Source organism: Myotis myotis, unplaced genomic scaffold (assembly GCF_014108235.1).
Source record: "Myotis myotis isolate mMyoMyo1 unplaced genomic scaffold, mMyoMyo1.p scaffold_m19_p_8, whole genome shotgun sequence".
Classification (NCBI taxonomy): domain Eukaryota; kingdom Metazoa; phylum Chordata; class Mammalia; order Chiroptera; family Vespertilionidae; genus Myotis; species Myotis myotis.
Genome location: NW_023416390.1, coordinates 93,473,428 through 93,500,790, shown reverse-complemented (window position 1 = coordinate 93,500,790; position 27,363 = coordinate 93,473,428). Strand labels below are relative to the sequence as shown.

Below are 27,363 nucleotides of genomic sequence, written 5' to 3'. Positions count from 1 at the left end.
GGTAAACAACCTGCTTCCTATTTATAATGGTCTGGTCCTCTAGCAACTTCAGCACGAAATTATAGCTAATTTGCCTACAAACGTCAGGTGGTCATAATAATCTGGCCACTCAGTGTGTGTGTGTGTGTGTGTGTGTGTGTGTGTGTGTGTGTGTGTGTGTGTGTGTGTATGTCTTTGCAGTATAATCCTGAGTGAAGCCTGAGGGATAGTTTTAATGACTGGAGTTCTTTCTATCTGGGTCACTGATTTTCAACCTCATGTTTTCTGCTCTCTTCAGTCAGAGAAAGCTGTTAAAGGCATTGCTGAAATCTTTTGACATGTTGAGGGAGAGTCAGGCGATCCAGGTATTTTGCTCTGACTCTGCCCCTGTAATAGTCAGCTAGGGCTGCTATAACCAACTACCACAGACTGGGAGGCTGAAACAAAAGACATTTATTTTCTCAGTTTTGGATTCCAGATGAAGAGATGAGCAGGATTGGTTTCTTCTGAGGCCTCTCCCCTGGGCTGGGTGATGGCTGTCTTTCTCTTGCTTTCAAATGGCATGCCTTCTATGAGTGTCCGTGTCCACCAGTCATGGATTAGGGGCCTTTCTCCAAATACAGTCACATTCTGAGGTCCTTGAGGTTAGGATTTCAACATATGAAGCGAAGGGGGGACACAATTTAGCCTATACAGCCATTAAGGGGCTCTGTTGTGACTTGGGCAAGTAATAACAGTTTACAGGAAGTGAAGTGAAAAAGGCATTTGTGAAGACTGGTCACTCAGTTGTGAGTAGTTTTATTTTAGGGCTGGGTCTTTTAAAAAATAATTTATTTTCTATTACAGTGGACATAGAATATTATATTACTTTCAGGTATACAACCCAGTGATGAGACATTTACATAACTTATGAAGTGATCATGCCGATATATCTTTTTTTTTTTTTTTAAATTTGCATTTTTTAAATGTTTATTTGCTCTTTATTTTTTTTTTTAATATATTTTATTGATTTTTTACAGAGAGGAAGGGAGAGAGATAGAGAGAGTTAGAAACATCGATGAGAGAGAAACATCGATCAGCTGCCTCCTGCACATCTCCTACTGGGGATATGCTCGCAACCCAGGTACATGCCCTTGACCGGAATCGAACCTGGGACCTTTCAGTCCGCAGGCCGACGCTCTATCCACTGAGCCAAACCGGTTTCGGCATGCCGATATATCTTGTACCCATCTGACACCATATATAATTATTATGGTACTAGCGGCCTGGTACATGAGATTCGTGCACTGGGGGACGGGCCGGTCCTGCAGCCTGGGGCTCTCGCAGTCCGGGACCCCTGGCTCCTTACCGCCCGCCTGCAATGGAGGCAGGAGAGGATCCCGCCACTGCCATTGCACTTGCCAGCCGTGAGCCCAGCTTCTGGCTCAGCAGTGCTCCCCCTGTGGGAGTCCCCTGACCACCAGGGGCCAGCTCCTGTGTTGCGTGTCTGCCCCCTTGTGGTCAGTGTGTGTCATAGCGACCAGACCTGTTGTTCTGCAGTTTGGTTGATTTGCATATTATGCTTATACCAGAGGCCCTGTGCATGACATTCGTGCATGGGGGGAGGAAGGGTCCCTCAGCCCAGCCTGTGCTCTTTTGCAGTCCGGGAGCCCTTGGGCATGTCCGACTGCCAGCTCAGTGAGCCTAAGCTGGCAGTCGGACATCCTTAGCTCTGCCCCACCACCACCACTACGCTCTCCAGCTGTCAGCCTGGCTTCTGGCTGAGTGGCACACCCCCTGTGGGAGCACACTGAGCACCAGGGGGCAGCTCCTACATTGAGCGTCTGCCCCTTGGTGGTCAGTGCACGTCATAGCAACCGTTTGTTCCACTGTTTGGTTGATTTGCATATTACCCTTTTATTATATAGGATTATATGGGATTATTGACTATATAGGTCTAGGTCTTGATTTAGAATTTAGTTGTACTTTCTATTTTCACCTTTTCTTCATGTTGAGCCTTTATATTTGGAACACAAATAAAACTTGACCATTCAAGGAAAATTTGAGTTTTTTTTTTTTTTTTTTTTTTTAAAATATATTTTATTGAGTTTTTACAGAGAGGAAAGGAGAGAGATAGAGAGTTAGAAACATCGATGAGAGAGAAACATCGACCAGCTGCCTCCTGCACACTCCCCACTGGGATGTGCCCGCAACCAAGGCACATGCCCTTGACTGGAATCGAACCTGGGGCCTTTCAGTCCACAGGCCGACGCTCCATCCACTGAGCCAAACCGGTTTCGGCTGAAGTTTTTTTTAGAACAAATTTTACTCAACAAATTTGTAAATGGGAAGATATTTCCCCCTATCCTCTATAAGGTTTAAAATGAAAGAGTGTATTTTTCTCTCTCTTTTAACATATGAATTATTCAAAAGTGTGAGTAACAACATATATTGATTGTTTTGCATTTGACTTCAGTCACTTCCCCCATATTTGTATAGTAAATCCTTGATTTGGCTCTTGTGTAGCACTTTGTATCCAGCCTCAACACCATCAACTTTCTGTTAATGTTTCATCTACTCACCATCTGATTTCTCCCCCAATACATTAAATTCTTCAACTGAGGGAAAGTCACATAACATAAGATTTACTGTTTTAACCATTTTAAAGTGTCTGACTCAGCACCACTTAGTACATTTGCAGTGTTTTCCAGCCACCACCTCTGTCTAGTTCCAAAACATTTTCACCATCCTCATAGGCAACCTCATTCTCATTCAGCATCCATTCATTGTTCTTTCCTCCCTTTCTCTGGCTCTGGCAACCACTAATCTGTTTTATGTTTCTGTGTTAGCATGTTCTGGATTTTTCATATAAATGGAATCATACAATGTGTGACCTTTCCCCCCCACCCCCCCAAAATACATTTTTATTGGTTTCAGAGAGGAAGGGAGAGGAGAGAGAGAGAGATAGAAACATCAATGATGAGTGAGAATCATTGATCGGCTGCCTCCTGCACTCCCCCTACTGGGGATTGAGCCCTCAACCTGGTCATGTGCCCTTTACCGGAATTGAACCTGGGACCCTTCAGTCCACAGCCCGACGGTCTCTCCACTGAGCCAAACTGGCTAGGACACCATATGTGACTTTTTAAATCTGACTTCTTTCAGAGGTTCATCCATGTTGTAGCATGTGTCACTATTTTATTCCTTTTTGGGCTGAATAACCTTAAAGCCTCCTTTGATGAGTATAAATATCTTTATTCTTATTTGATGTTAGTAATAGGAACTAGAATATTAGGATAATTTTATTCTAATAAAATTAGAAATTTGATGATTATAAAATGACCTTTCAAAAAAAATTACCTTTCATACATAATTTTAGAATTACTGGTGATGACATCTGAATTGAGGCCATTAGTTGAATTTGGATGCTGAAACTTAGTTGAATTCATGGGATAGCTGAGTCAACAAATTGTTTCACCAACCTCACTGAGTCAAATGCTTAGTTCACTTCTTATGTTCCAATTCAAATCACATACAGCCCTAAGAGATTAGACAGAATATTTATTCTCTTATTACACACTAGAGGACCAGTGCATGAAATTCATTCACTCAGGATGGGGGGCATCTCTCAGCCTGGCCTGCACCCTCTTGCAGTCCGGGAGCCCTCGGGGGATGTCAGACTGATGTCCCACGCGGACCTAAGCCATCAGTTGGACATCCTTAGCGCTGCCATGGAGGTGGGAGAGGCTCCCGCCACTACTGCTCTGCTTGCCAGCCCTGAGCCCGGCTCAGAGCTTCTGGCTGAGCAGCACTCCCCCTGTGGCAGTGCACTGACCCGCAGGGGGCAGCTCCTGCATTGAACATCTGTCCCCTGGTGGTCCGAGCGCATCATAGCAACTGGTTGTTCTGCTGTTTGGTCAATTTGCATATTGGCCTTTTATTATATAGGACTAGGGGCCCGGTGCACGAAATTCGTGCACTAGGTGTGTGTGTGTGTGTGGGGAGTGTCCCTCAGCCCAGCCTGCCCCCTCTCACATACTGGGAGCCCTCAGGCGTTGACCCCCATCACCCTCCAATCGCAGGATCGGCCCCTTGCCCAGGCCTGACGCCTCTGACAGAGGCGTCAGGCCTGGGCAGGGGACCCTCATTTCCCCCCATCACTGGTTCTGCCCCCAGCCCAGGCCTGATGCCTCTGGCCCAGGCGTCAGGCCTGGGCAGGGGACCCCCAGACCCCTCCGATTGCTGGCTCTGCCCCTTGCCCAGGCCTGATGCCTCGGCCAGAGGAGTTGACCCTCATCACCCTCAGATCACCAATCACCGGATCGGCCCCTTGACCAGGCCTGAGGCCTCCGGCAGAGGTGTCAGGCCTGGGCAGGGGACCCCCAGCTCCCCGCGGTTGCAGGCTCTGCCCTGCCCAGGCCTAACGCCTCTGGCTGAGGCGTCCGGCCCGGGTAGCGGGGACCCGCAGCTGCAGTGGCCCCGCGATCGTGGGCTTCGCTTTAGGCCCAGGCAAGGGACCCCTAGCTCCCGGGACTGCCAGCTTCCACCGTGCCCAGCTCCCATCACTGGCTCCACCCCTACTTCCTGCTATCACTGGCCAGGGCGGCAAAGGCACCTGATTTTCCGATCATGGCTGGGAGGCAGGGCAAAGGCGGCCCCAGGGCCGCCTTTGCCCTGCCCCCCAGCTCTTAGCTCCCCCCTGGGTTTCCGATCACTGTCAGTGGCAGGGGGCTTCTTCCTGCTTTCCCTTTCGCCTCCCTGCATTGTGCCTACATATGCAAATTAGCCGCCATCTTGTTGGCAGTTAACTGCCAATCTTAGTTGGCAGTTAATTTGCATATAGCCCTGATTAGCCAATGAAAAGGGTAGCGTTGTACGTCAATTACCATTTTTCTCTTTTATTAGTGTAGATGGTTTCAGGAGAGACTGAAGTAACAAGGATGAAGGAAGTAGGTAGTACTAAGAATATTTTCATACAAAGGAAATCATAAATTTTTAGGTCCTTTCCTGTTTTTAAAACAAAATGTGGCCAAAACCGGTTTGGCTCAGTGGATAGAGCGTCGGCCTGTGGACTGAAAGGTCCCGGGTTCGATTCCGGTCAAGGGCATGTGCCTGGGTTGCGGGCACTTCCCCAGTGGGGGATGTACAGGAGGCAGCTGATCGATGTTTCTCTCTCATCGATGTTTCTAACTCTCTCTATCTCTCTCTCTTCCTCTCTGTAAAAAATCAATAAAATAATATTTAAAAAAAAATAAAATAAAACAAAATGTGGAAATGCTTCTAACATTTTTTTAAATATGTAGAGGTGGAATTTATTAACCATATGCTACTGTAAACACTCTCCAAATAGTCAGTGTTTTGATACTACTGATTACCAGCGTTATCATCATGGAGTTATTTTCTGAATTCTATGGGTGTGAAATCCAGAATTGAATAATCCATATTACCTTAAAAAGCACCTAAGCTTTAAAAATGACAACCAACCTTCTAAAATCATTGGCAACTAAATAATCTGTCAATACTTGCTCACTCTTTTATAGAATATTTTTATATTGAGAAATTAACCATTAAATTCTATTGAAAATTCTATTGACGTATTTCCATCATCCTATGCAGAGACCGATTTCAGATGAACTTTTTCCTGTTTTTTTTTTTTTTTTTAACTTTTATTAGTATTTACATTATGTTGAATTTACTCCGGGGCCATAAGTTTTTGTCTCTTCAGTTTCCTGTGGTTTATCGTTTTCTTCTGTACAACCTCTTCTTCTGGTTTAGGAAATCACCTGCTCTTTTTCAGTAGGGATCCTATCAATGTGGCAGGGAGCTCATGTGTGTGGTAATCGTCCCATGAGCTCTGTAAGTTCTACCCCAAGTCTTGGGGGCTTAGTTCACCTGGATGTGCTCAATGACCAGAGAATCTACATCTAAACCCTTAAATTCAGCTTTATGCTCTGCATTTTTAAGAACGTACAGCAAAAATTTAGTCTTTTTGGCCCATTGTTTGGCCTGTGCACACCTACCAACCCCACCATTGTAACAATGGAATGGCACACATTGCTTCTGTAAAGTGACATCTTTCAGATATTTGGCGGCTTTTCCAATATGCATACTCTTTGATGGCTTGGGCAGTTTCACGAGTGCTTTTTGTTTGGTTTTAAAAAAATATATGTTTTTATTGATTTCAGAGAGGAAAGGTGAAGGAAAGAGAGATAGAAACATTAATGGTGAGAATCATTGATCAGTTGCCTCCTGCATGCCCCTCACTGGGGATCAAGCCCACAATCCAGGCATTTGCCCTGACTGGGAATCAAACCGTGACCTTCTGGTTCATAGGTGGATACTCAACCATTGAGACACACTGGTGCCTCACCAAAGTGCTTTTAAAGTGAACATGAAGATTTGAACCTTTTGATTTGCATGGTTTTGTGGAGTTTTCTGGATCAAGTGATTAGCAAACCATTTTCAGAGGTCCCCTCTGGCCACTTTCAGGGACAGCACTCTCCCCCCCCCTCCCACCCCCCCCAACATTCTTTATGTGTTTTTCATGTTCTGATTTAAAAAATACACTTAAAATGTGTTTTTAGCCCTGGTGGCTCAGTTGGTTGAGGGGTGTCCGTACACCAAAAGTTCGCCGACTTCCAGTTCCTGGTCAGGGCACATGCCTGGGTGTGGGCTCTATCCTTGGTGTGGGGCAAGCAAGAGGCAGCTAATTGGCATCTCTCTCTTTCCCCCCTCTTCCCCCCCTCTCTCTAAAATTAATAAAAACATTTCAAGAATGTGTTTTTAAATCATTGATATTTGTATTATTGGAATGTAAGTTTAACTGGAGAGCGTTAAAATTGAAACTCTATAAGCCAGTGGTTCTCAACCTTCCTAATGCCACGACCCTTTAATACAGTTCCTCATGTTGTGGCTCCCCCCAAACATAAAATTATTTTCGTTGCCGAAACCGGTTTGGCTCAGTAGATGGAGCGTCGGCCTGTGGACTGAAGGGTCCCAGGTTCGATTCCGGTCAAGGGCATGTACCTGGGTTGCGGGCACATCCCCGGTGGGGGATGTGCAGGGGGCGGCTGGTTGATGTTTCTCTCTCATCGATGTTTCTAACTCTCTATCCCTCTCCCTTCCTCTCTGTAAAAAATCAGTAAAATATATATTAAAAAAAAATACATCCTGCATATCAGATATTTACATTACGATTCATAACAGTAGCAAAATTACAGTTATGAAGTAGCAACGAAAATAATTTTCTTTTTTTTTTTTAATATATTTTATTGATTTTTTACAGAGAGGAAGAGAGAGAGATAGAGAGTCAGAAACATCGATGAGAGAGAAACATCGATCAGCTGCCTCCTGCACACTCCCTACTGGGGATGTGCCCGCAACCAAGGTACATGCCCTTGACCAGACTCGAACCTGGGACCCTTGAGTCTGCAGGCTGACGCTCTATCCACTGAGCTAAACCGATTAGGGCTAGGATGTATTTTCATTGTTACAAATTGAACATAATTAAAGCATAGTGATTAATCACAAAAACAATATGTAATTATATATGTGTTTTCCGATGGCCTTAGGCGACTCCTGTGAAAGGGCTGTTCGACCCCCAAAGGGGTCGCGACCCACAGGTTGAGAACCGCTGCTATAAGCTCTTAACAGTTTTTCTATTCAGATGTTAGCTTAATGCTGCTTATATAAATAAGTAAATACACATACTGAGAATTTCTGTGGTAGGTCCTTGGAGCCTGAAATTAGATGTATGTACTTGTAGTAGTCATATGAAATAGGATAGTTGATTCCTCCTTCTACACTATTCTTAGGAAATTTAAAAGGACAAAAGTCAGGTCTTAAGATTTTTTAGTGATAAAATGGGGTCTTATGATAAACCTAAAATGATTTGGTATACTATCAAACATCTAATGAAAACTTCATTTAAAAAATTGGAACAGTTTTCGCTGGCTGGTGTGACTCAATGGTTGAACGTCAACCTATGAACCAGGAGGTCAGGTTTCCATTCCCGGTTAGGGCACATGTCTGGGTTGTGGGCTCGAACCCCAGGGGAGGTGTCCATGAGGCAGCTGATCAATGATCTCTCTTAGTGATGTTTCTATCTCTCTCTCCCTCTCCCTTCCTCTCTGAAACCAATTATATATATAAAGATGTGAACAGTTCTCAGTGATTTTGTGGGGTTTTCTGGATGAAGTGATTAGCAAACCATTTTCAGAGGTCACTTCTGGCCACTTTCAGGGAAAGGATTCTCCCATTTTGCCCCCCTGCCCCCATTTGTCCACCCCTCATACGCATAGCACACAACCACTCTAACTCAACCCAGGCTGTTATCAGTTGTGGTTTTCCTTCCATCAGGCTGAATTTTACAGCTGGTGCTTAATATTAACACTTATGCTATGAATTGGCCTTTTCAGATGTGCAACTGGGTTCTGCCATTAAATCTAATAGTTCATTTTGTAAATGGGTTGACTAAAAGCTACAAATGAAACATTAGAAAAAGGAAGATAAGTAAAAATGTTCATTTGAAAATGTTTTCAGTGCTGATATTTGTAGTGAAAGTACTTTTTCCATACTCCAGTGTCCTAGAACGAAAACATCACCATGGCTACAGAAATTGGTTCTCCTCCTCGTTTTTTCCATATGCCAAGGTTCCAACATCAGGCACCTCGACAACTGTTTTATAAGCGACCTGATTTTGCACAGCAGCAAGCAATGCAGCAGCTTACTTTTGATGGAAAACGAATGAGAAAAGCAGTAAACCGAAAAACGATAGACTATAATCCATCTGTAATTAAGTATTTGGAGGTAAGTCCAGATCATGTGCTTCATGTGACCAAACTTCGTTTTTTTACAAAGGAGAAAGTTTTTTAAAATAATAAAATGGTAATAATTATAGTTGTATTGCTTAAAGTACTGGGACTTTAAGTGTAGCCAGTCACTAGTATTTAAAAAAAAAAAGCTACATTAATCATCTTCACAAAAATTATTAACGTTAGAAGTAGGTTTTGTTCTAAAGGTTCAGAACAAATCTCTGAAGAGGATACTCTAATCCCTAGGCCAGCATTGAAATACTTTATAAACCCACAGAATACATGAAATGTTAAAAAGATTTCCAACTTAGGAATTAATATGTTGTAGGCACATAGGAGAAAAAGATTCATTCAGAGATAAAGACAGATTTAGTTTTTTCCATGGGTTTCATTTGGAAAACTAAACTAGGGGAGTTTAAGAGGAAGAGAGGAATTAAGAAAATTAAGGTCAAGATAGGAGGAATTGTTTTTGTGCTGAGCATTTTGAAAGAATTGTGAATATATCTATACCCGCTCTTCCACCCCCTGCTATTAAGGTGTGTATGGTCAATGAGAATGTCTTGGGGTTAAGAGAATCTTGGATGATTGTTTGGGGATAATGTGAGTAAGGAGAGGATGAAATTCTAATCAATGTCAGTAGGATGAGATATCAACTATTGTTATATATGTTTTAGAACATGAAAAAATTTTAATCCTGTTTCCCTCCCATTTAATAATAAGTTACATTTCGTTAGTTTCATATTGAGTACAATGAGCTCATATAGCAATTGATTAATTAATTAATCTCTTTTTAACAGAATAGAATATGGCAAAGAGACCAGAGAGATATGAGGGCAATTCAGCCTGACGCAGGTTATTATAATGATGTAAGTATAAGATATGCCATACTGCTTAATATAAAACTCTTTGCTTAGATATGTGAATCTGAAAACATGTGATCTCAAATTCAAACATGGACTTTTGTCATCTCAACTTAAATTTTTCTTTTAATCTGATGAAGGGTGAACTTTTGATTTGGGGCTTAAAGCGGTGTTCAGCAAAAGATTACACTGTCTCAAAATCTGTGTAATAGGAAAGTTAATTTTAAATTTAGCTGATTGTTGACTTTGAAAAGGAATTCGGGAAATCTGGTACTTGATTTTGTTGCTTGTCTAGTAATAATTGACATTTAACTTTTCTTATCTCAGTTTTCCTCAATTAATATAGATTAACTAGAGGCCTGGTGCACGAAATTAGTGCACGGGTAGGGTCCCTAGGCCTGGCCGGCAATCAGGGCTGATGGGGCCTTCCTTCCCCCAGCTGCCAGCTGCCGGCCGGGGCCTTCCTTTGTTCCATGCCGCCACCTGGTGGTCAGCTCACGTCATAGCAAGCAGTCAAACTCCCAGTTGGTCGAACTCCCCAGGGGACAATTTCCATATTAGGCTTTTCTTATATAGGATTTAATCTATTATTACAGTGGTTCTCAACCTTCTGGCCCTGTAAATACAATTCCTCATGTTGTGACCCAACCATAACATTATTTTCGTTGTTACTTCATAACTGTAATGTTGCTACTGTTATGAATCGTCATGTAAATATCTGATATGCAGGATGGTCTTAGGCGACCCCTGTGAAAGGGTCGTTCGACCGCCAAAGGGGTCGCGACCCACAGGTTGAGAACCGCTGTATTATTACAGTATTTTTGAAAGTCTTTTATATTCCTGAATTTGTCTTTAAATATTGAAATAGTAACTTTGCATGTCCTTGGCTTATGTCCTGTGCATCATCAGGAGCTCTTAAAACCCAATATGTATTTTTTTTTTATAGCTGGTCCCACCTATAGGGATGTTGAATAATCCTATGAATGCAGTAACAACAAAATTTGTTAGAACATCAACCAATAAAGTAAAGTGTCCAGTATTTGTTGTTAGGGTAAGTATTCTCTTGGATATTTTTGGCAAAATTGATCCTTAGTTAGTCTGTAAATATATATAATAGGACTAAGAAAATTAAACACTGTTTTAAATGTGTACCTGGGATAAAAACCAGTGTATTGCTAGTCATTTTATTTTGGAATACCCAATTATCTACTATATCCACATTTAGTAAGGTATTACTTTTGGATTATTTTCTTCTTACTGCAATTTCCATAGAATTCATTTTTGAGCTGGCCATGCATATATATTACAGTAGGTCTCAGACTAGGAGACCTTTTGAATAGGAATTGCTCTTGAATAGGAATGCTTTTGTTGTTTAGAATTTAGAAAGCAGCATCTCAAGGTGAATGAAAACGTTTAGGTGTTACTATGAAGCAAAATACTTGAGAAGAGCTGAAGACAAATGGTAGACCTTAATTGTCAGTTCCGAAGGTACATAGTAGGTATTCAATACATTTTTACTGAAATTTTTAAAGTATAGTTTTAAAACAAATGGTACATTGACATGATTCAAAATATTGACATTTGAAGCATTTTGTATTAAAAAAAAAAAGTCTTCCCATTTCTGTCTCCCAAGCTAGTTAGTAGTCAAAGTTGATCAAGTAAGAATTGGAAAAAAAACACACCAAAAACAAACAAACAAACAAAACACTAGGACAGAGAAGAGACAGTCATAGCAAATATGTGGCAAATGAGCAAAATCAATAAGTCCTCTGATATCAGGAAGGTGAGCTATGTGGAGACTTGAGAGGGACTGGAAGAGGTGCTGGTTTGAGCCCCATAAAAATGTTACAGTCACTGTAAGGCCTCCGTTTTGCTTCAGAGGCATATATCAGTAGATACATCTGTAAAGAAGACCTTATTTCAATGGTTTTTGTGTTAGCAGAGCCAACTAGTGTGTAGGATGATTTTGTTTGCAGCTATTTTAATATCCTCTTAGCATAATACTGAGAACCTTTTTTTGAAATGAATAGAATCTTAGCATACTCTATCCTGTATCTTGTAACATGGTAAATTTCTCATTTTGGGATCTATGGGATCCTAGGAGAAATTTGCACATAGAGGCATAGTCCAGATTACAAGGTATTAAGACATATAAACTGTGGGTCTTGTGTCTACAGTTGGGTTGCCTGTAGTATTTACTGGGTTGGGATCCATAGCAGATAACAGAAACTAGGAAAGTAGGAGGATTTTATTCATAATAATTCAAATCATAATCTGCAGGTAAGCAATGAAAAGCCAGATTGTCCTATATGTCTTTATAATTTAACGAATAGTCTTCATTTTATGTATCTCATCCTGCCATTCCTATAAACAGTTTGTATTTTTTAACTCTGTGTCACAGTTTTTATTTTGGAAAATAGGATTGTTATATTGACAGTTGTGTATTTGCATCTTCTAAGGAAAATTAGTTGTGTAATCTATCATAGAAACTTGAAAATAAAAAAATACGTGTTTTTAAAGAATATATATTTATTTTTCATCTAATGGTATATTTTTATTGATTTAACAGAAAGAAGCAGGGGTTGGGGAAGGAGAGAGGAAGAGAGGGAGGGTAAAGGGAGGGAGAAAGACAGAGAGAGAAAGAACATAAGAACATCAGTGTGAGAGAGGAACTTAGATCGGTTGCCTCCCACAAGCACCCCAACCGGGGATCGAATCTAAAACCTGGGTTTGTGCCATGACTGAAAAGCAAACACACTATCTTTCGGTGTACTGGATGATGCTCTAACCAACTGAGTCACAGCAGCCAGAGTTGCAAAAATATGTTTTTTGAGTTTATAAATCACAGATTTTTTTACAGTAGGAAAATTGTAGCATTAATATATTGGTGTAGTGTTTGTCATGAAATCTGCTGTACTACTTTTTTTTTTTTGAGAGATCAGCATAAGACTTGTTACTGCATGCTACTGTGAATGAAGGAGAGCTTTAAAAAGCTTTTTCTTTTGTTTTGTTAGTACATTTATTTTCCAGTAAAAATTTGATAGCTTTGATGTCCTTAAATTGGTACTTACTGTTAATTTTTTTTTTCTTCCATAAAACCATGGTAACTTTTCTGTCTGAATTGGTCTAGTAGTTGAAATCCTTCATTCAGGCTTTGAGTTTTTCTGGTGATTGACCATCTTATTTATTTATGTTAGCCTGCCAATAGGAAAATGAAGTCTATGCACGTTTTGTTTTGAAATGCTCTTTAGAGTGCTTAGGCCTGTGTAGCTTAGCAAGGTGCTTGCTTATAATGTATTTAACTATTTTTAATTCAGTTAATGAGCTAAAGTGCTAGAGCTTTTCCTGCACTGTGTTAATAAAGTTTTTTTTCCTGACAGAATACTTGCTTATAAATCTGAGCTACACTTATGTGAAAGTCGGTATCATCTACTTAATATTGATTATTACAAAATACAATTTTGTAAATAAAGACTTTCTTAGTGTTTTAAAAATTAATTAAGGTTGAGGGTTTGTGGCCTTGTATAACCTGTCTTTTTTTCCGTCCCTAGTGGACTCCAGAGGGAAGACGGTTGGTCACTGGAGCTTCTAGTGGAGAGTTCACCTTGTGGAATGGACTCACTTTCAATTTTGAAACAATACTACAGGTAACAGTGATCATCAGATGGCAGCATCATTCTGTGGTACTGTAAGGAACTTGAGATATAGTAAATTTATTGGCATTTTAAACTTACACTTAGACAAATCGTTGTGAGTTAATAGATGCTCCTGTGAAGCCTTTCATCTTGTATGTAATGTTTACAAATGTTTTGTTTTCATAGGCTCACGATAGCCCAGTGAGGGCCATGACTTGGTCACATAATGACATGTGGATGTTGACAGCAGACCACGGAGGATATGTGAAATATTGGCAATCGAACATGAACAACGTCAAGATGTTCCAGGCACATAAGGAGGCGATTAGAGAGGCCAGGTTTATACACAATATACCATTTTCTGTAGTCCCTATTGTCATGGTTAAAGTATTCTCTAAGTGTATTCTGGATGCAGAGATGCGTGGGCTCTGCCAGATTCTGGGAGATTCTCTGCACCCTGTGAACACAATGTTTTTCTTTGTTTTCACACATTCACCATTTTGCTGGCGCCTTTCTGAAGTAGTTTTGTCCTGGTATCTGCCTTTACAATATGTTAGAGATGTATTGTCTGCCACATTTTGCACTGGTTTTTTCTCTTTTCATTTATGGTTAATAATGTGTATACGTTACTTCTTTTTATTACTTACTGTGTAAGACAAGAATATTTCATTCCAAATAAAGAACTCAGTCTTTAATTATGCAACTGAATAAAATCTAAAGCCTACAGAAACACTTTCAGAGTTCACACAAAATACAAGAAAACAGGCTTAAGTGAAGACCTGGTTGGCTTGGTTATGCCATGACTTCAAAGGAAAGTACCATAGGTCTAGAACTCTCACAAGTAGCTCTGGATGTGGCAATCATTAATGGATTAATGAACGGGTTCTTCAAGCTTTGAAACTATGAGCAGGTCATTGGTAAGAAGACTCTAGGACTTTTCTTCCAGTTCACTGCTGGTACCGACAGAGCAAATGTGTAATAAGTGCAGTTTACAATATTTTCAGTGAGTTGTATGTATTTGTGCATATCGATGAGATATGTGCAGTAAAACTGGAAAAAGAAAGCTTCACAAACCAGCCTGAAGAGTTGCTGCATCCTCAGAATAACGCTGAGCAGCATTCTCCGTAGCTGTGCCACCCGTGTGGTGAGAGGTTGACATCTTTATAGAAACATCATCCACTGCAGTCACTGTTTCTGCTTTCAGAATCTGAACAAAACTTGGTGGATAAACATGCCTCTGCGATGACTTTGCTGTGGTGTCCTGCCCATACATTGAGTTTGCACAGTTGGTCACTTCTTAGTCATCGGATTAAAAAGTTCAAGGGAGTTCTTAGAGTTAAATTAGAAACTTGAGGATCTTCCACGACGGAGGGAAAAATGGCTCTCTCCTTTGCAGCAGATTCTTGGGCTTTACACACAAGTCTGAATGTCCCTATGCTAACTTTTTTGTCAAAAGGTGCAATATTCACGAGATAGCTTGTCAGAAAGGAGATGGGAAAGTTTTCCGTAGACTTTTTAAATAAATCGGAAACATCATATGTAGGAATGTTTAGCACCAGTCTTTAAAAATCCTGTCCAGCTTTTTTCAGTTTATCATTTCATGAAGTGTCTGAGGTGAAAGCTGATGCTAATTTTTTGAGCAGTGTTCTTTCGTGATTTAAAAGATTGTTTACAGGAATATTGCAAAAATGGAATTCAATTAGTTTCTACACTTAAATTAGCTCCATGTTTTCTGTTGGTACAACAGGAAATCCTGTATTGTGGGAAGTGTGAATAGCAGCAGTAGTAATACACTTGTAAAGTGCTCTGAATATTGATGATTGGAAATTAAGAAGCAACTACTGTATTAAATTCTTTTGATGAGATGCCATGGTTAGCTGACAACATTCTCTTTATGTTGTGTCTTCATGGGTGGATACTTCCCTCTTCTATTTATAAGGCAGCACAGTGTTTTTATTTTTCCCTGTCTGAGAAGCACAGATAATCTGTTAAATGCTGACTTCTTTCCCCTGCTGTGTGTCTTCATGTAACAGTTTCTCACCCACGGATAATAAATTTGCTACATGCTCTGATGACGGCACTGTTAGAATCTGGGACTTTCTTCGTTGCCATGAGGAAAGAATTCTCCGAGGTATGTGTACTAACAGTACTCATTGGAATATTTACATAGGAAGGCATTTGTGGTTAAATCACAATACCACAATACTAGCTTACATCTCCATTCAGTTTTCTCACATACACACTGTCGTAGGCTTTTTTTTTTTTAATATATTTTATTGATGTCAGAGAGGAAGGGAGAGGTGGAGAGAGAAACATCCATGATGAGAGAGAATCATGGATCGGCTGCCTCCTGCACGCCCCACACTGGGAATGGAGCCCGCAACCTGGGCATGTGTCCTGACCGGGAGTCGAACCTTGACCTCCTGGTTCATAGGTCGACACTCAACCTCTGAGCCCCACCGGCTGGGCTGTCGTAGGCTCTTTAAAGAAACCTAAACCCTCTGGTTCAAAGTCACTTTGTAGATTTTTACTATTAATATTATCTTTGAATTCTTTGAGCTATAAATTAAACATAGGTGTTTCCTTTCTTTGATTCCTTTCCCCCAATTACTTGCTTATGTGTATGCATTTTTTAGAGCTATATTCCTTTTCATGTCTGGTACCCTGGATACCTTTCTCCAACATCCTGACACTATAATTTTATTTAGATAGCTCACAGTCTCTTGGCAGTCTTTTTGCAATTAACTGATGTATCAATAGCTCTACTTCTTAGTGTTGATATTTCTGAAAGCTTGTTTTTTCATTTTATCACATTTGTACTACATGACCCATTTGTTACTAAAATTTGGAGGGTCCTTGTTTACTTTTATTGATTTCATAGTTATAAACTAACATCTATTAATCACTCCATCTTAAAAAAGAAGTCTATATTTTCATTTGTATTAGCTTAGTTTTAGACTTCATAAAGTGGGGCTTTTGAAATACCAGCAACACATCAACAGCATTTATGGAAGTTAAGTGGTGCTAGAGGTTAGGGAATTAACTTTGTGTTTTCTATATGCAATATAAACATGTAGACACAAACATTTACACTTTTAACGAAATCTCATTAGTTTATTACTAACTAGGAAGGTAGTTTTCTCAAGTGCTTAATTTGCACCTGCCCTGATTTAACCAAGAGTACATTGTACTTCATGCTCTTGGTTTCATTATGCCATAAAAGTAACAGTTTCCATGGGTGTATAGGTGCCACAGGTATTGGGTGTCAAGAAATTATTACTCAGAGATTTTCCTTTCTGTTCAAGAGTCAGCAGGATTAGTTGTGTTGGTTGATTTGTAAGTGTTTTATAACTTCAGAGCTTTATTTGCAGCATATAGTGTCAATGCATTCTAGAAAAGAAAATAAATGCCCTTGATATCTCACCCATTTTTCAGTACAGTATGTTTAAAAAATCACATTTGCTTAAACATTCCTGGCCTTGCACATTTTATGTGGGTTCATCCATAGTATTGTGTGTAATAGCTAGTGTAAGGATGGAGTACCATCACAGTGAAAGTGTGCACGCACTATGAAGGTCATCCTATTGTCCAGCCTCAGAGACTGGGTGCATGCAGTCTCTGAAGTCATCAGGTTTGAATTATTTTATGGGTGAGTACTATGACCTGGAAGGCTTAAGTGACATGTTCAGTGTAAAGTAAGTTCAGAGCCAGGACTAGAATCTTACCACTTCACTACTAGTCTAATACTACACTAATGTTTCTTCTTTCTTCACTATTAGTAGAAGTCTTAGCTGTTAAACAGAAATTAGATAAACACCTTTTTCTAGGCTTTGGAAATTCTAAGAAATACAGAGGAAACAAAATAATTTTATGTATTAAAAGCAATTCTAAACTATCAAGAACAATTAATTTTATAGTAGATTAAGACTATAATACCTGAAGTCAGATATAAAGCTACTATGCATCTTGGATTAAAAAAACAAACCTGTTATGTAGTAACATTTTTCAAATCCAAGTTCTAATGAAGTGTTATTCAATTTTAGTAATGAAACTATTTCTAAATAGTGCTTAAGAACTTTTCCTCTGCAATTTCCTTTGTATGTGAGGTATTAAAGAGCAGTTAAATATTTTCAGATTTGAGTCCAAGTGAATTTGGATATAGTTAAGTGGATACTAACCCATTCCTGTCCTTCCTGTAACTTAAAAAGACCCACTATCATGTTTATATTGATTTGAGAGTTGAAATTCATTTTTTTAAAAATGTGGGTCCTCTTTTTATTTTAAGTTTTACTATGGAAATTGCAAAGAGGCATAAAAGTATAATAATACACCTTCATGTACTTATAGGATATATATTCTAGGTAATTCATGTTTTTTGCTTAAAAAAATAATTTTAGAGAAAAGGAAGGCAGGGGAGAAAGAAAGACAGCAGACATCAATGTGAGAAAGAAACATCAATTAGTTGCCTTCCACACATGCCCCGACTGGGGATGTGCCCTGACCTGGAATAGAACCTGCCTCCTTTTGATATACGGGAGGATGCTCCAACCGAGCCATACTGGCCAGGCCATGTTTTACTGCTTAAACATTGTTTTTTTACTTTATTTTGATGATATTTTTCTTAGTATCTCAGTATATGGAGTAAATATGACTTTAAAAATTTTTTAAAAATTGATTTCATTGAGGAAGGAAGAGGGAGAGAGAGATAGAAATATAGATGAGAGAGAATCATTGATCAGCTGCCCCTTGCTTGCCCCCTACTGGGGATCGAGCCCACAATTCCAGGCATGTGCCCTTGACTGTAGTTGAACCCGGGGGGACCCTTCAGTCTGCAGTTCAATGCTCTCTCTACTGAGCCAAACCAGGTAGGGCTAAATATAACTGTTTTAAACCATGTTATTTATACCACCCAAGTAGTTTTAATATAATAGTAGATCTGGTGTGGTGGTTAAGTTATTATACTTCAACTGGAGGCCGGTGCATGAAATGCGTGCATGGGTAGGGCCCCTAGGCCTGGCTGGCAATCAGGACCAATTGGAGCCTTCTGGCTGCTGGCTGGGGCCTCCCTTTCCTGGCTGCCAGGTGCTGGCCAGGGCCTTCCTTCGTTCCGCGCCGTCCCCTGGTGGTCAGCGTATGTCATAGTGAGCAATTGAACTCCTGGTTTCCTGGTTGACAATATGCATAGTAGGCTTTTATAAATATAGATTACCCATATTTCCTCATTTAAAAATTTTTTTCTGAATTTTAGAAATGTTTATAAAATAATATAATTAATGTTCTTATAATTTTCCTATCTTTCACTTGGATTGGGGATCATGGAATGACAGAATTCCAAACAGTAAGGATAGGATCTTGCAACTTCTAAAATGTCAGTTGCCCCAGGTGAAGGGGTCATAATCATGTATCCCACATACACTCTGCAACATCGGGCAGGTACGCATATGCCTATAGCATGTTAGTGTTGTACATTAGACCATCACTTGGGATTAAGTATTAATAAAATTCAAGAACATTTTAATTGAAGGAGAGGTTTGCGATCATGTAGTCCAACTCTTTATTAAATACTTACCTTTTCCACATCATTCCTAAATGTCAGTGTTCTACTCAAACATTTTTAGTGATAATAGTATTCACTGCCTTACATGATTCCCTTTTCCAATTTTACATTACTCTAATTTTCAGAGAGTTCTTTTCCTCTCTCAGAAATCTGTTTCCTTACAACTTATCCTGCCTCTGGAACATGAAGAATTAAGTCTGTACTCTCTTCTCCATGGCTCCTTGGAGTACTTGAAGACAGCTGGCACGTCTTTAGTGTAATCTTCCAGCTGTGAGCATACAAGGGTCCCTATGCATGATAGAAGCCAGATACCGTACTATTGAGTGCAGAATTTACAGTTGCTTTTTGATGTTCTTCCTGAAATTTTTTGTAGGCTTCTTGGAAAAGGAAGAAGTTAAATGAGAAAAAGTAATCCGTATTTTTAAGGTTACAATGAGCATAGATCTATTGTCAGGAGATTTGCTACTCAAAAGATCTTGATGATTGGTTCATAGGTCGGAAAAACAGGCAGACATTTAGTAAATTGAATATAGTGCAGCATTGAAAAGTACCATGTATATGTATATCTACCCATATGCAAGTCAGCATCACTTATGCACATTCTGTCCTTCATATAAATTGCAGCACTCAATTTATGGACTGGAATTAAAATAACATTTAAGCACCAGGAGTACATGAGCTTCTAAATCAGGGGTGGGGAACCTTTTTTCTTCCAAGAGGCATTTGGATATTTTTAACATCATTTGCAGGCTATACAAAATTATCAATTTAAAATCTAGCCTGCTATATTTGGTCAAACATTTAATTAACTCACCCCTAATGCCTTGCATACGGCCCACAGGTCAGATGTTCCCCACCCCTGCTCTAGATTACTGATGCTAATGCATTTGACTCAAAGCTAAATAGACCTATTAAAATGGATTTGTTTAATTAACATACACTATACATACTACCATAAGTACAAGTTTTTTTTGTTGTTGTTGTTTTTTTTACTAGTTTTGACCCCTATCGTGCTTCTTAAATTTCAATAGGGAAGGTAATATTTTCACAAATTTAAGATGGATAGTATGGGAGAAGAGTCATGCTAGTGATAGAAATGTAGTTTTATCAGTGTAGTTAGATCACTTACGACCAGCTAACCTGTAAATGAGAAGCGTTGGAAAAAATGGAGTTGGTAAGAACACTGAAGTCAATTTTAGTAAAAAGCGTAATACTCCTAAAAAGAATTCAGGCTGCAAGTCTCACACGCTTGAATTTTGTCTTTCCTTCCTGATTTTAATAATAATAGCTGACACATTACACTTACTATGAACCAGGCATAGTAATCTTCCTCATTTAATCTTCCTAATAACCCTGTGAGATAAGTACTTTTATCCACATTTTGCAACTGAGTAGCCTAGTTTGGGAAAAGTTAAGTAAACCTAGCCCAAGGTCATATTTGAATCCAGGTTGTTGGGCTCCAGAGTTCACACTCTCAAACCACTATGTTAAACTGCCGTTTTGATCTTTTAAAAGTAACAACAGCAATAATGTTTCCTGAGCTGTGATGACCGAATTGTAGTTTTTTGAAGAGCAGAGGGGCATGGGAACAGGCAACTCATTTAGTTACTTAAGTTCATTTTACTGTTCTTTTTTAAAACTATTCATAGAGGTTATAGATTTTCAGTGTATGATATATTTAACAACAAAAAATTTAACACAGGAATAGTTCAAACTACAATGGGTTATAAGATACATACTAGGTTATATAAATAGAACATGGACATAAGGAGTCTATTGACACTTATTCAGAAAGTAAGATGTGTGTTCAGTTTTTAAATATAGCACTCATGGAGAAGAAATGAACCCTGAGTACACACAACTTAAGAAAAAGTATTATAAGTACTTTTTTTTTTTTTAAATCACATATGAGCATTTATTCCAATCCTGCTGGCAGCGTGGGAGAGCAGCAGGTCATTCACAAAATTCTGCTCTGCAGCCCCATAAGCCAGCTGCGTGTATAGGGTAGGACAAGGATTACATGGGGAAGTTGGGATGACAGGCCTGGGGAAGTAGGAGGCTGGGGTGGGACTCCATTGTTTGGGCAACAAGGTTGTTAATCTTTGGCAGTTCTTAAATGGAATGGTTCCAAGGTTGACTCCCAGGTCCTGGGGGCCTACAAGTCCTAGCCAGCTCAGAATGTCCTTCGGGTGCTGCTATTTGTGCAGCCTGCTGGAGGGCACTTATGCATATCTGGTCCTCCCCAGAGGAATCTCTCACTTACTACATCCCTTGGTGGTCGCCAGAATATGTAACTGGACAATCAATGGGACTGGGCTGCCTGTTACTACTTGAGCCAATTAAGCAGAGACAGTGTTGAATCGTATATGAGCGTTTATTCCAATCCTGCCGGCAGTATGGGAGAGCAGCAGCTCATCCACAAAAATCTGCTCTTTTATTAGTACTTTAAAAAATATATGTATTTTTACTGATTTTAGAGAGGAAGGGAGAGGGAGAGAGAGAGACAGAAACATCAATGATTCCCTCTCATCATTGATGAAAGAATCATTGATTGGCTGCCTCCTGCATGCCCCCTACTAGGTAGGGATTGAACCCAGCACCCCTCAGTCCGCAGGCCGACGCTCTATCCACTGAGCCAAACCAGCTGGTGCTTATTAGTACTTTTGAGAAGTCCCTGTGCATTCCTTCCTGATTGCATTTGACTGTATGTTTAATGAGATCAACCCCTCTGTGAAGATTTTTGTGGTTTAGCAGTGTGCTTCTGAACTGTGTGAAGACATGTTTACAAAGTCTGAGGGTTTCAAAAGTCTCTATTTTTTATTGGAAATAATTTAACTTATTAAAGTAAAATTGACAAACCATGTGGTTTATGATTTAAAGGACTGTAGTTACTTTTTTCACAAAATGTTCCACAAAATCCTGTTCATTCTCCCCACAATGAAAACAGAAACACCCGTCTTCCTTTAAAATAGTCTGTAGCGGAATAATTCCTTTCAGTAACATAGTGTGTTTAATATTAAAAGAACTTCAGGCCCTAACCGGTTTGGCTCAGTGGATAGAGCCTCGGCCTGCGGACTCAGGGGTCCCAGGTTCGATTCCTGTCAAGGGCATGTACCTTGGTTGCAGGCACATCGCAGTAGGGAGTGTGCAGGAGGCAGCTGATCAATGTTTCTCTCTCATCAATGTTTCTAACTCTCTCTCCCTCTCCCTTCCTCTCTGTAAAAAATCAATGAAATATATTAAAAAAAAAACCAAATCACTTCAGGCACATCTCATTTAATCATCCAACCAACCACGTGTACACATGTTACATAGGGACACCTATTTTCTCTGTCTGGGTTTCCTTATTTTGAAGAAAATCGATTTAAGGATCTTTTCCCTCTTCTCTCCTAAAAAAACTGGGTTATGGTAGGTTCTCCTCTGTAAATAATGAGTATATTATGAAAGGGAAAAAGACTTAATATTTACTTGTAAAGCATATTTAAAGAGATTAGTAAGGCCCTAAAATATTTATTTCACATGGGACAGTAACAGTTTTACAGGAATTGTTTTAGATTTTTATACTTGGCTTTCATTGTTCTATCTTTGCACATGTTCTAAATATTGCACATAATATAACAAAAACTTGTTGGAAAGAGGTCTGTGGCTTTCTTGGGGTGGCAGAGCTGCATGTTGCTGCCGTCATATTCAGTTTCAACTGTGTCGATGGCAGTTCCCAGACACTTGTATAGAAAGATTACAGTTTTTTGAGAGTGACAAATGACCATGATTAATAATGTAGGCAGCAATTTTCAGAAAGAACCTATGCATCTTTACATTTATTAAATATTCTGTAACTGTCTGCATGAGTTAATTTTGAATGATGAGACTTAAATTTCCATTTGCTGCTGATTTAGCTACCCTGTTATATTGTAGAACTTCCCAGCTAATTAGATCTTTGATAATTTTTTTTAAAATATATTTTATTGATTTTTTTGAGAGGAAGAGAGAGAGATAGAGAGTCAGAAACATCGATGAGAGAGAAACATCGATCAGCTGCCTCCTGCACATCTCCCATCGGGGATGTGCCCGCAACCCAGGTAGATGCCCTTGACCGGAATCGAACTCGGGACCTCTCAGTCCGCAGGCCGATGCTCTATCCACCGAGCCAAACCGGTTTCGGCGATCTTTGATAATTTTTTTTTTTTAAAATATATTTTATTGATTTTTTAGAGAGAGGAAGGGAGAGAGAGAGAGAGTTAGAAACATCGATGAGAGAGAATCATCGATCAGCTGCCTCCTGCACATCTCCTACTGGGGATGTGCCCACAACCCAGGTATATGCCCTTGGCCGGAATCGAACCCGGGACCTCTCAGTCCGCAGGCCGACGCTCTATCCACTGAGCCAAACCGGTTTCGGCAGATAATTTTTAAAGTTAAAAATGCAGAGCTTTGTAAAGAGGGGATAAAATTAGATAAATATATCTAATATATTTTTAGTAGGTAGGACCTTTGTTAAAAGTATACGATAAAAAATGGTATCATAAAAATATTTATCAGTGGTTAAGTACCACAATAGATACTGTTTTTCTTTTTTATTTATTTATTTATTTTTAAAATTGATTGATTTCTTACAGAGAGGAAGGGAGAGGGATAGATAGTTAGAAACATCTATGAGAGAGAAACATCCATCAGCTGCCTCCTGCACACCTCCTACTGGGGATGTGTCCACAACCAAGGTACATGCCCTTGACCGGAATCAAACCTGGGACCTTTCAATCTGCAGGCCAACACTCTATCCACTGAGCCAAACCGGTTAGGGCTCTTTTTTAAAAAAGTATTTTTATTTATTTTAGAGAGAAAGGGAGAGGGAGAGAAATAGAAACATCAGTGATGAGAGGGACTCATTGATTGGCTGCCTCCTGTATGCCCCCTACTGGGGATCGAGCCTGAAACCTGGGCATGTGCCCTTGATCAGAATCAAACCCGGGACCCTTCAGTCCCCAGGCTGATGCTCTATCCACTGAGCAAACCCACCTAGGGCAATACTGTTTTTCTTTTAATTAGCTTTTGTCTTTCACTCACCTTTTTATGATACACTAGAAAACTGTTTTAAAGTTTGATTTAAGCCGGAACCGGTTTGGCTCAGTGGATAGAGCGTTGGCCTGCGGACTGAAGGGTCCCGGGTTCGATTCCGGTCAAGGGCATGTACCTGGGTTGCGGGCACATCCCCAGTGGGAGATGTGCAGGAGGCAGCTGATCGATGTTTCTAGCTCTCTCTCTCTCTCCCTTCCTCTCTGTGAAAAATCAATAAAATATATTTAAAAAAAAAAAAAAAAAGAACCAACTTAAAAAAAAGTAAAGTTTGATTTAAATCAGATTTCAGGAATTTCTGAGAAGCATCTACAGTGCTCTGATCACTTTAGTTATAAAGAGAACATAATACACTGCTAAACCACACAATCTTTGCATTTATTAAAAATCACAGTCAGATGCATCCAGGAAGGAATACACAGGGACTTCTCAAAAGTAGTAATATTCTTTTTTTCTTAAATTGTGTGTACTTATGGGTTCCTTTCCTCTCGATGAGTCCTCTATATTCTTTTTTAGGAATAAGGTGATGGAGTTCTCCTGCATTAATCCTGGGGCCACTGCACTGAATGGAGTGTGTAGGGATGAGTGTCCAGTGCTTCAGGAGTGTGTTTTCACCTCTGGGAAGAGTCAGCGGTTCATTTCTGTAGTGCCTGTGTTAATGCAAAGCAGGAAATATCAAAGGGACTTTTAAAATTTTTTTAATATTTATGAACTTTTATATACCTTACAATTAAAAATTATAATTGTAAAATTTCTTGACCTCAGGCAAAAAGGACCATGTTTTCACAGTTCCATTCCAGCTTAGATGTGTGCATCAAAGATAACTGAAAGGAAATTTGAATTCATTTATCCCAATAATTTTTGTGTGCTATGTGCCTGGTTAGGTACCTGGCCTTAGGTATGGTGGAGAGGGTCAGTTATTCTTTTCTTCCTGAGCAGGACAAGTGATGGCTAAAGATTTTTGATTTAAAAGCATCACTTTTAATGATATTTTAATTTCACATATATTCTAAAGTAAGCACCACAGTACATAAAAGAATATCTTTGATCAATGAGGTAGTTTTTATAGTTTTTTGACTTTAAAAATGGCAACTTTTTAATTTAACTTAATTTTTTTGTCAATTCAAACCAGAGGATATTTTTTCCATTAAGACAGGATGGGAGGGAGGGAAGGAGGGAGAGAGAGAACGAGAGAGACATTGATGTGAGAGAGACATGTCAATTGGTTGCCTCTTAAACATGCCCAGACTGAGCCTGCAACCTGAACATGTGGTCTGACCAGGAATTGAACCGTGACCTCCAGGATCATAGGTTGACACTCCACCACTGAGTCACACTGGCTGGGCAAAATGGTAATTTTTTAAAATCAGATATTTTTGTAATATCTGCTCATGCCAATCTGAAATATAGAGGTCTTCTTGCATGGCCGGTGTGGCTCAATGGTTGAGCATTGACCTATGAACCCAGGAGGTCACAGTTCGATTCTTGGTCAGAGCACATGCCTGGGTTGCAGGCTTGATCCCCAGTGTGGGGTGTGCAGGAGGCAGCCTGTCAATGATGCTCTCTCATCATTGATATTTCTGTCTCTTTCTCCCTCTCCCTTCCTGTCTGAAATCAGTATAAATATATTTAAAAAATCTTCAGAACAAAATTTGTTTCCCAATAAACTGCAAGATAGGCTTCTTCTATTGTATCTTCACCTTGAATAATAAATTTTGGATATTCTCCTTAATACTAAATAATACTTAATTCTTTTTATCATTTGGTAAAAAACTGAGTAAGTTTTAAAACCAGAAAAGTTAGGCTTGTAGCTAAGACGTACTATGAATACTTACAAATAAGTCCAGATCACTTTTGTGTAGTGTCACATGAAAAGAGGATTCAAAATGTTTAGCCCATTAGATAAGACACATTATAGGCAAACAGTGTCTACACGTTGGCACTGCTAGTTCTGTAGAGCTTTCATATAGAAATAAATGTAATCATGTTTTTTCATTGAAATCTTCATAGGTTCATGGTAGTTTTGAGTGTTTTTGAGAATCTTGAAGCCTTTTTCCCCCTAAAATATAAGAGAATCACCTATCAGCTGCCTCTTGCATACTCGCTAATAGGGATTGAGCCCACAAATTGGGCATGTGCCCTTCTGGTTCATTGGTTGATCCTCAACTGTGGAAGCATGCCGGCCGGGCGAACCTTGGAAACCTTTAAGAAAGGATGTGGATTGTGTAACTGTCCACCTTGGTGCTTTTGGTGGAGAAGCAGTAGCATTGGAATACAGTCAGCCCTCGGGTTACGTCAGACTCCGCATACGTCGTTTCGTGGTTACGTTGCCATCTCCCATTTATTTATGAAAATACTTCCATCATTTCGACGTCTGTGCATATGTGCTTTATGTTTTTTATTATTTATTTACCACAAGTAAAGGTCAGGAATTGTTATCCTTCTTTTAAGTTTGTTTTTCTGTTTCACTTCATTACTGCTGTGTCTGTGCTCCCTGTGAGTGACGTAGGTGCTTATGTAGGTGGTTCCGACTTAGGCGGTCATCGTGCTACGTCGCCGTAGGAGCGGACCTCCGAGGTCACCTGAGGACCTACTGTGTTGTTGATTTGTACCAAGCTAATGACCGTCTCACACAGTGCTGGCCACTTTGGCTCAGGGATAGAGTGCCGGCCCGTGGACTGAAGGGACCTGGTTTCGATTCCAGTCAAGGGCATGTACCTTGGTTGCAGGCTCCAGCCCTGGCCTTTGTCGGGGGGGGGGGGGGGGGGGGGTGTGCAGGAGGCAACCAGGCAATGTGTCTCTCTCACATAGATGTTTCTCTTTGTCTCTCCCCCTCTATTCTCCTATCTCTAAAAACATAAATAAATAAAATCAATAGAAAAAATATCCTCGAGTGAGGATTAAAAAAAAATACTATTTCACACAGAAAAATGTGTTTATATTAGATTTTAAACACCCTATCATTTAAATGTTATTTACGAAGTACAGTACATATTTTTGCATGGGAAAGACGTTCTTAAGTTACCTCAGTTTTCAAGATTGGTAGGGAACTTACTGTGTAACCATTTTTTACTGTGACTAAATTATGTGTAGATGTCAGAATGTATCATCATATAATTTAGGTGCTTAGGTTTATGGTATATTCTCTTGGTTAAAGTGCCTGGATTGAGGTTTCATATTTTGAAACTAAATCTGTCTAGGCAGCAGCTCACATACATAATCCCCACAAAATTCACTCGTATTATTATTTACTACAACCACTAGATTTTCATTTATGTCTTTATACTTCCACTCACCAGGACTTATGTAGAATCATACCAGTTTACTATGTCTTTTCAGAGTCCATGAGTGTGAGTGTGTTTGTATCGTCATTTTTTTCTATGAAAAGGGTAAGGTACATTATGGTTTTTACTACCTTTAAATTTTTTAAAAAATATATTTTTATTTCAGAGAGGAAGGGGGAGAGA

At 39.7% G+C, this 27,363-nt stretch overlaps 1 protein-coding gene across 12 annotated transcripts in view; it reads left to right on the top strand.

The window, feature by feature from the left end:
• Positions 1 to 27,363, top strand: part of WDR33 (WD repeat domain 33) — a 106,116-nt gene that overhangs the window by 34,256 nt on the left and 44,497 nt on the right. For 11 of the 12 annotated variants that reach the window (XR_004969507.1, XR_004969508.1, XM_036320354.1 and 8 more), the window contains exons 2-7: positions 8,540 to 8,766; positions 9,569 to 9,637; positions 10,578 to 10,682; positions 13,183 to 13,278; positions 13,453 to 13,604; positions 15,300 to 15,397. Coding sequence is in view for 10 of the 12 variants with exons in the window: in XM_036320354.1 (XP_036176247.1) it covers positions 8,563 to 8,766; positions 9,569 to 9,637; positions 10,578 to 10,682; positions 13,183 to 13,278; positions 13,453 to 13,604; positions 15,300 to 15,397 (724 nt within the window). In the remaining 2 variants the exon portion in view is untranslated. Of the gene's footprint in view, positions 1 to 8,539; positions 8,767 to 9,568; positions 9,638 to 10,577; positions 10,683 to 13,182; positions 13,279 to 13,452; positions 13,605 to 15,299; positions 15,398 to 24,412; positions 24,439 to 27,363 lie in introns of those variants that run through there. The other variant, XM_036320360.1, reaches the window with a different exon arrangement.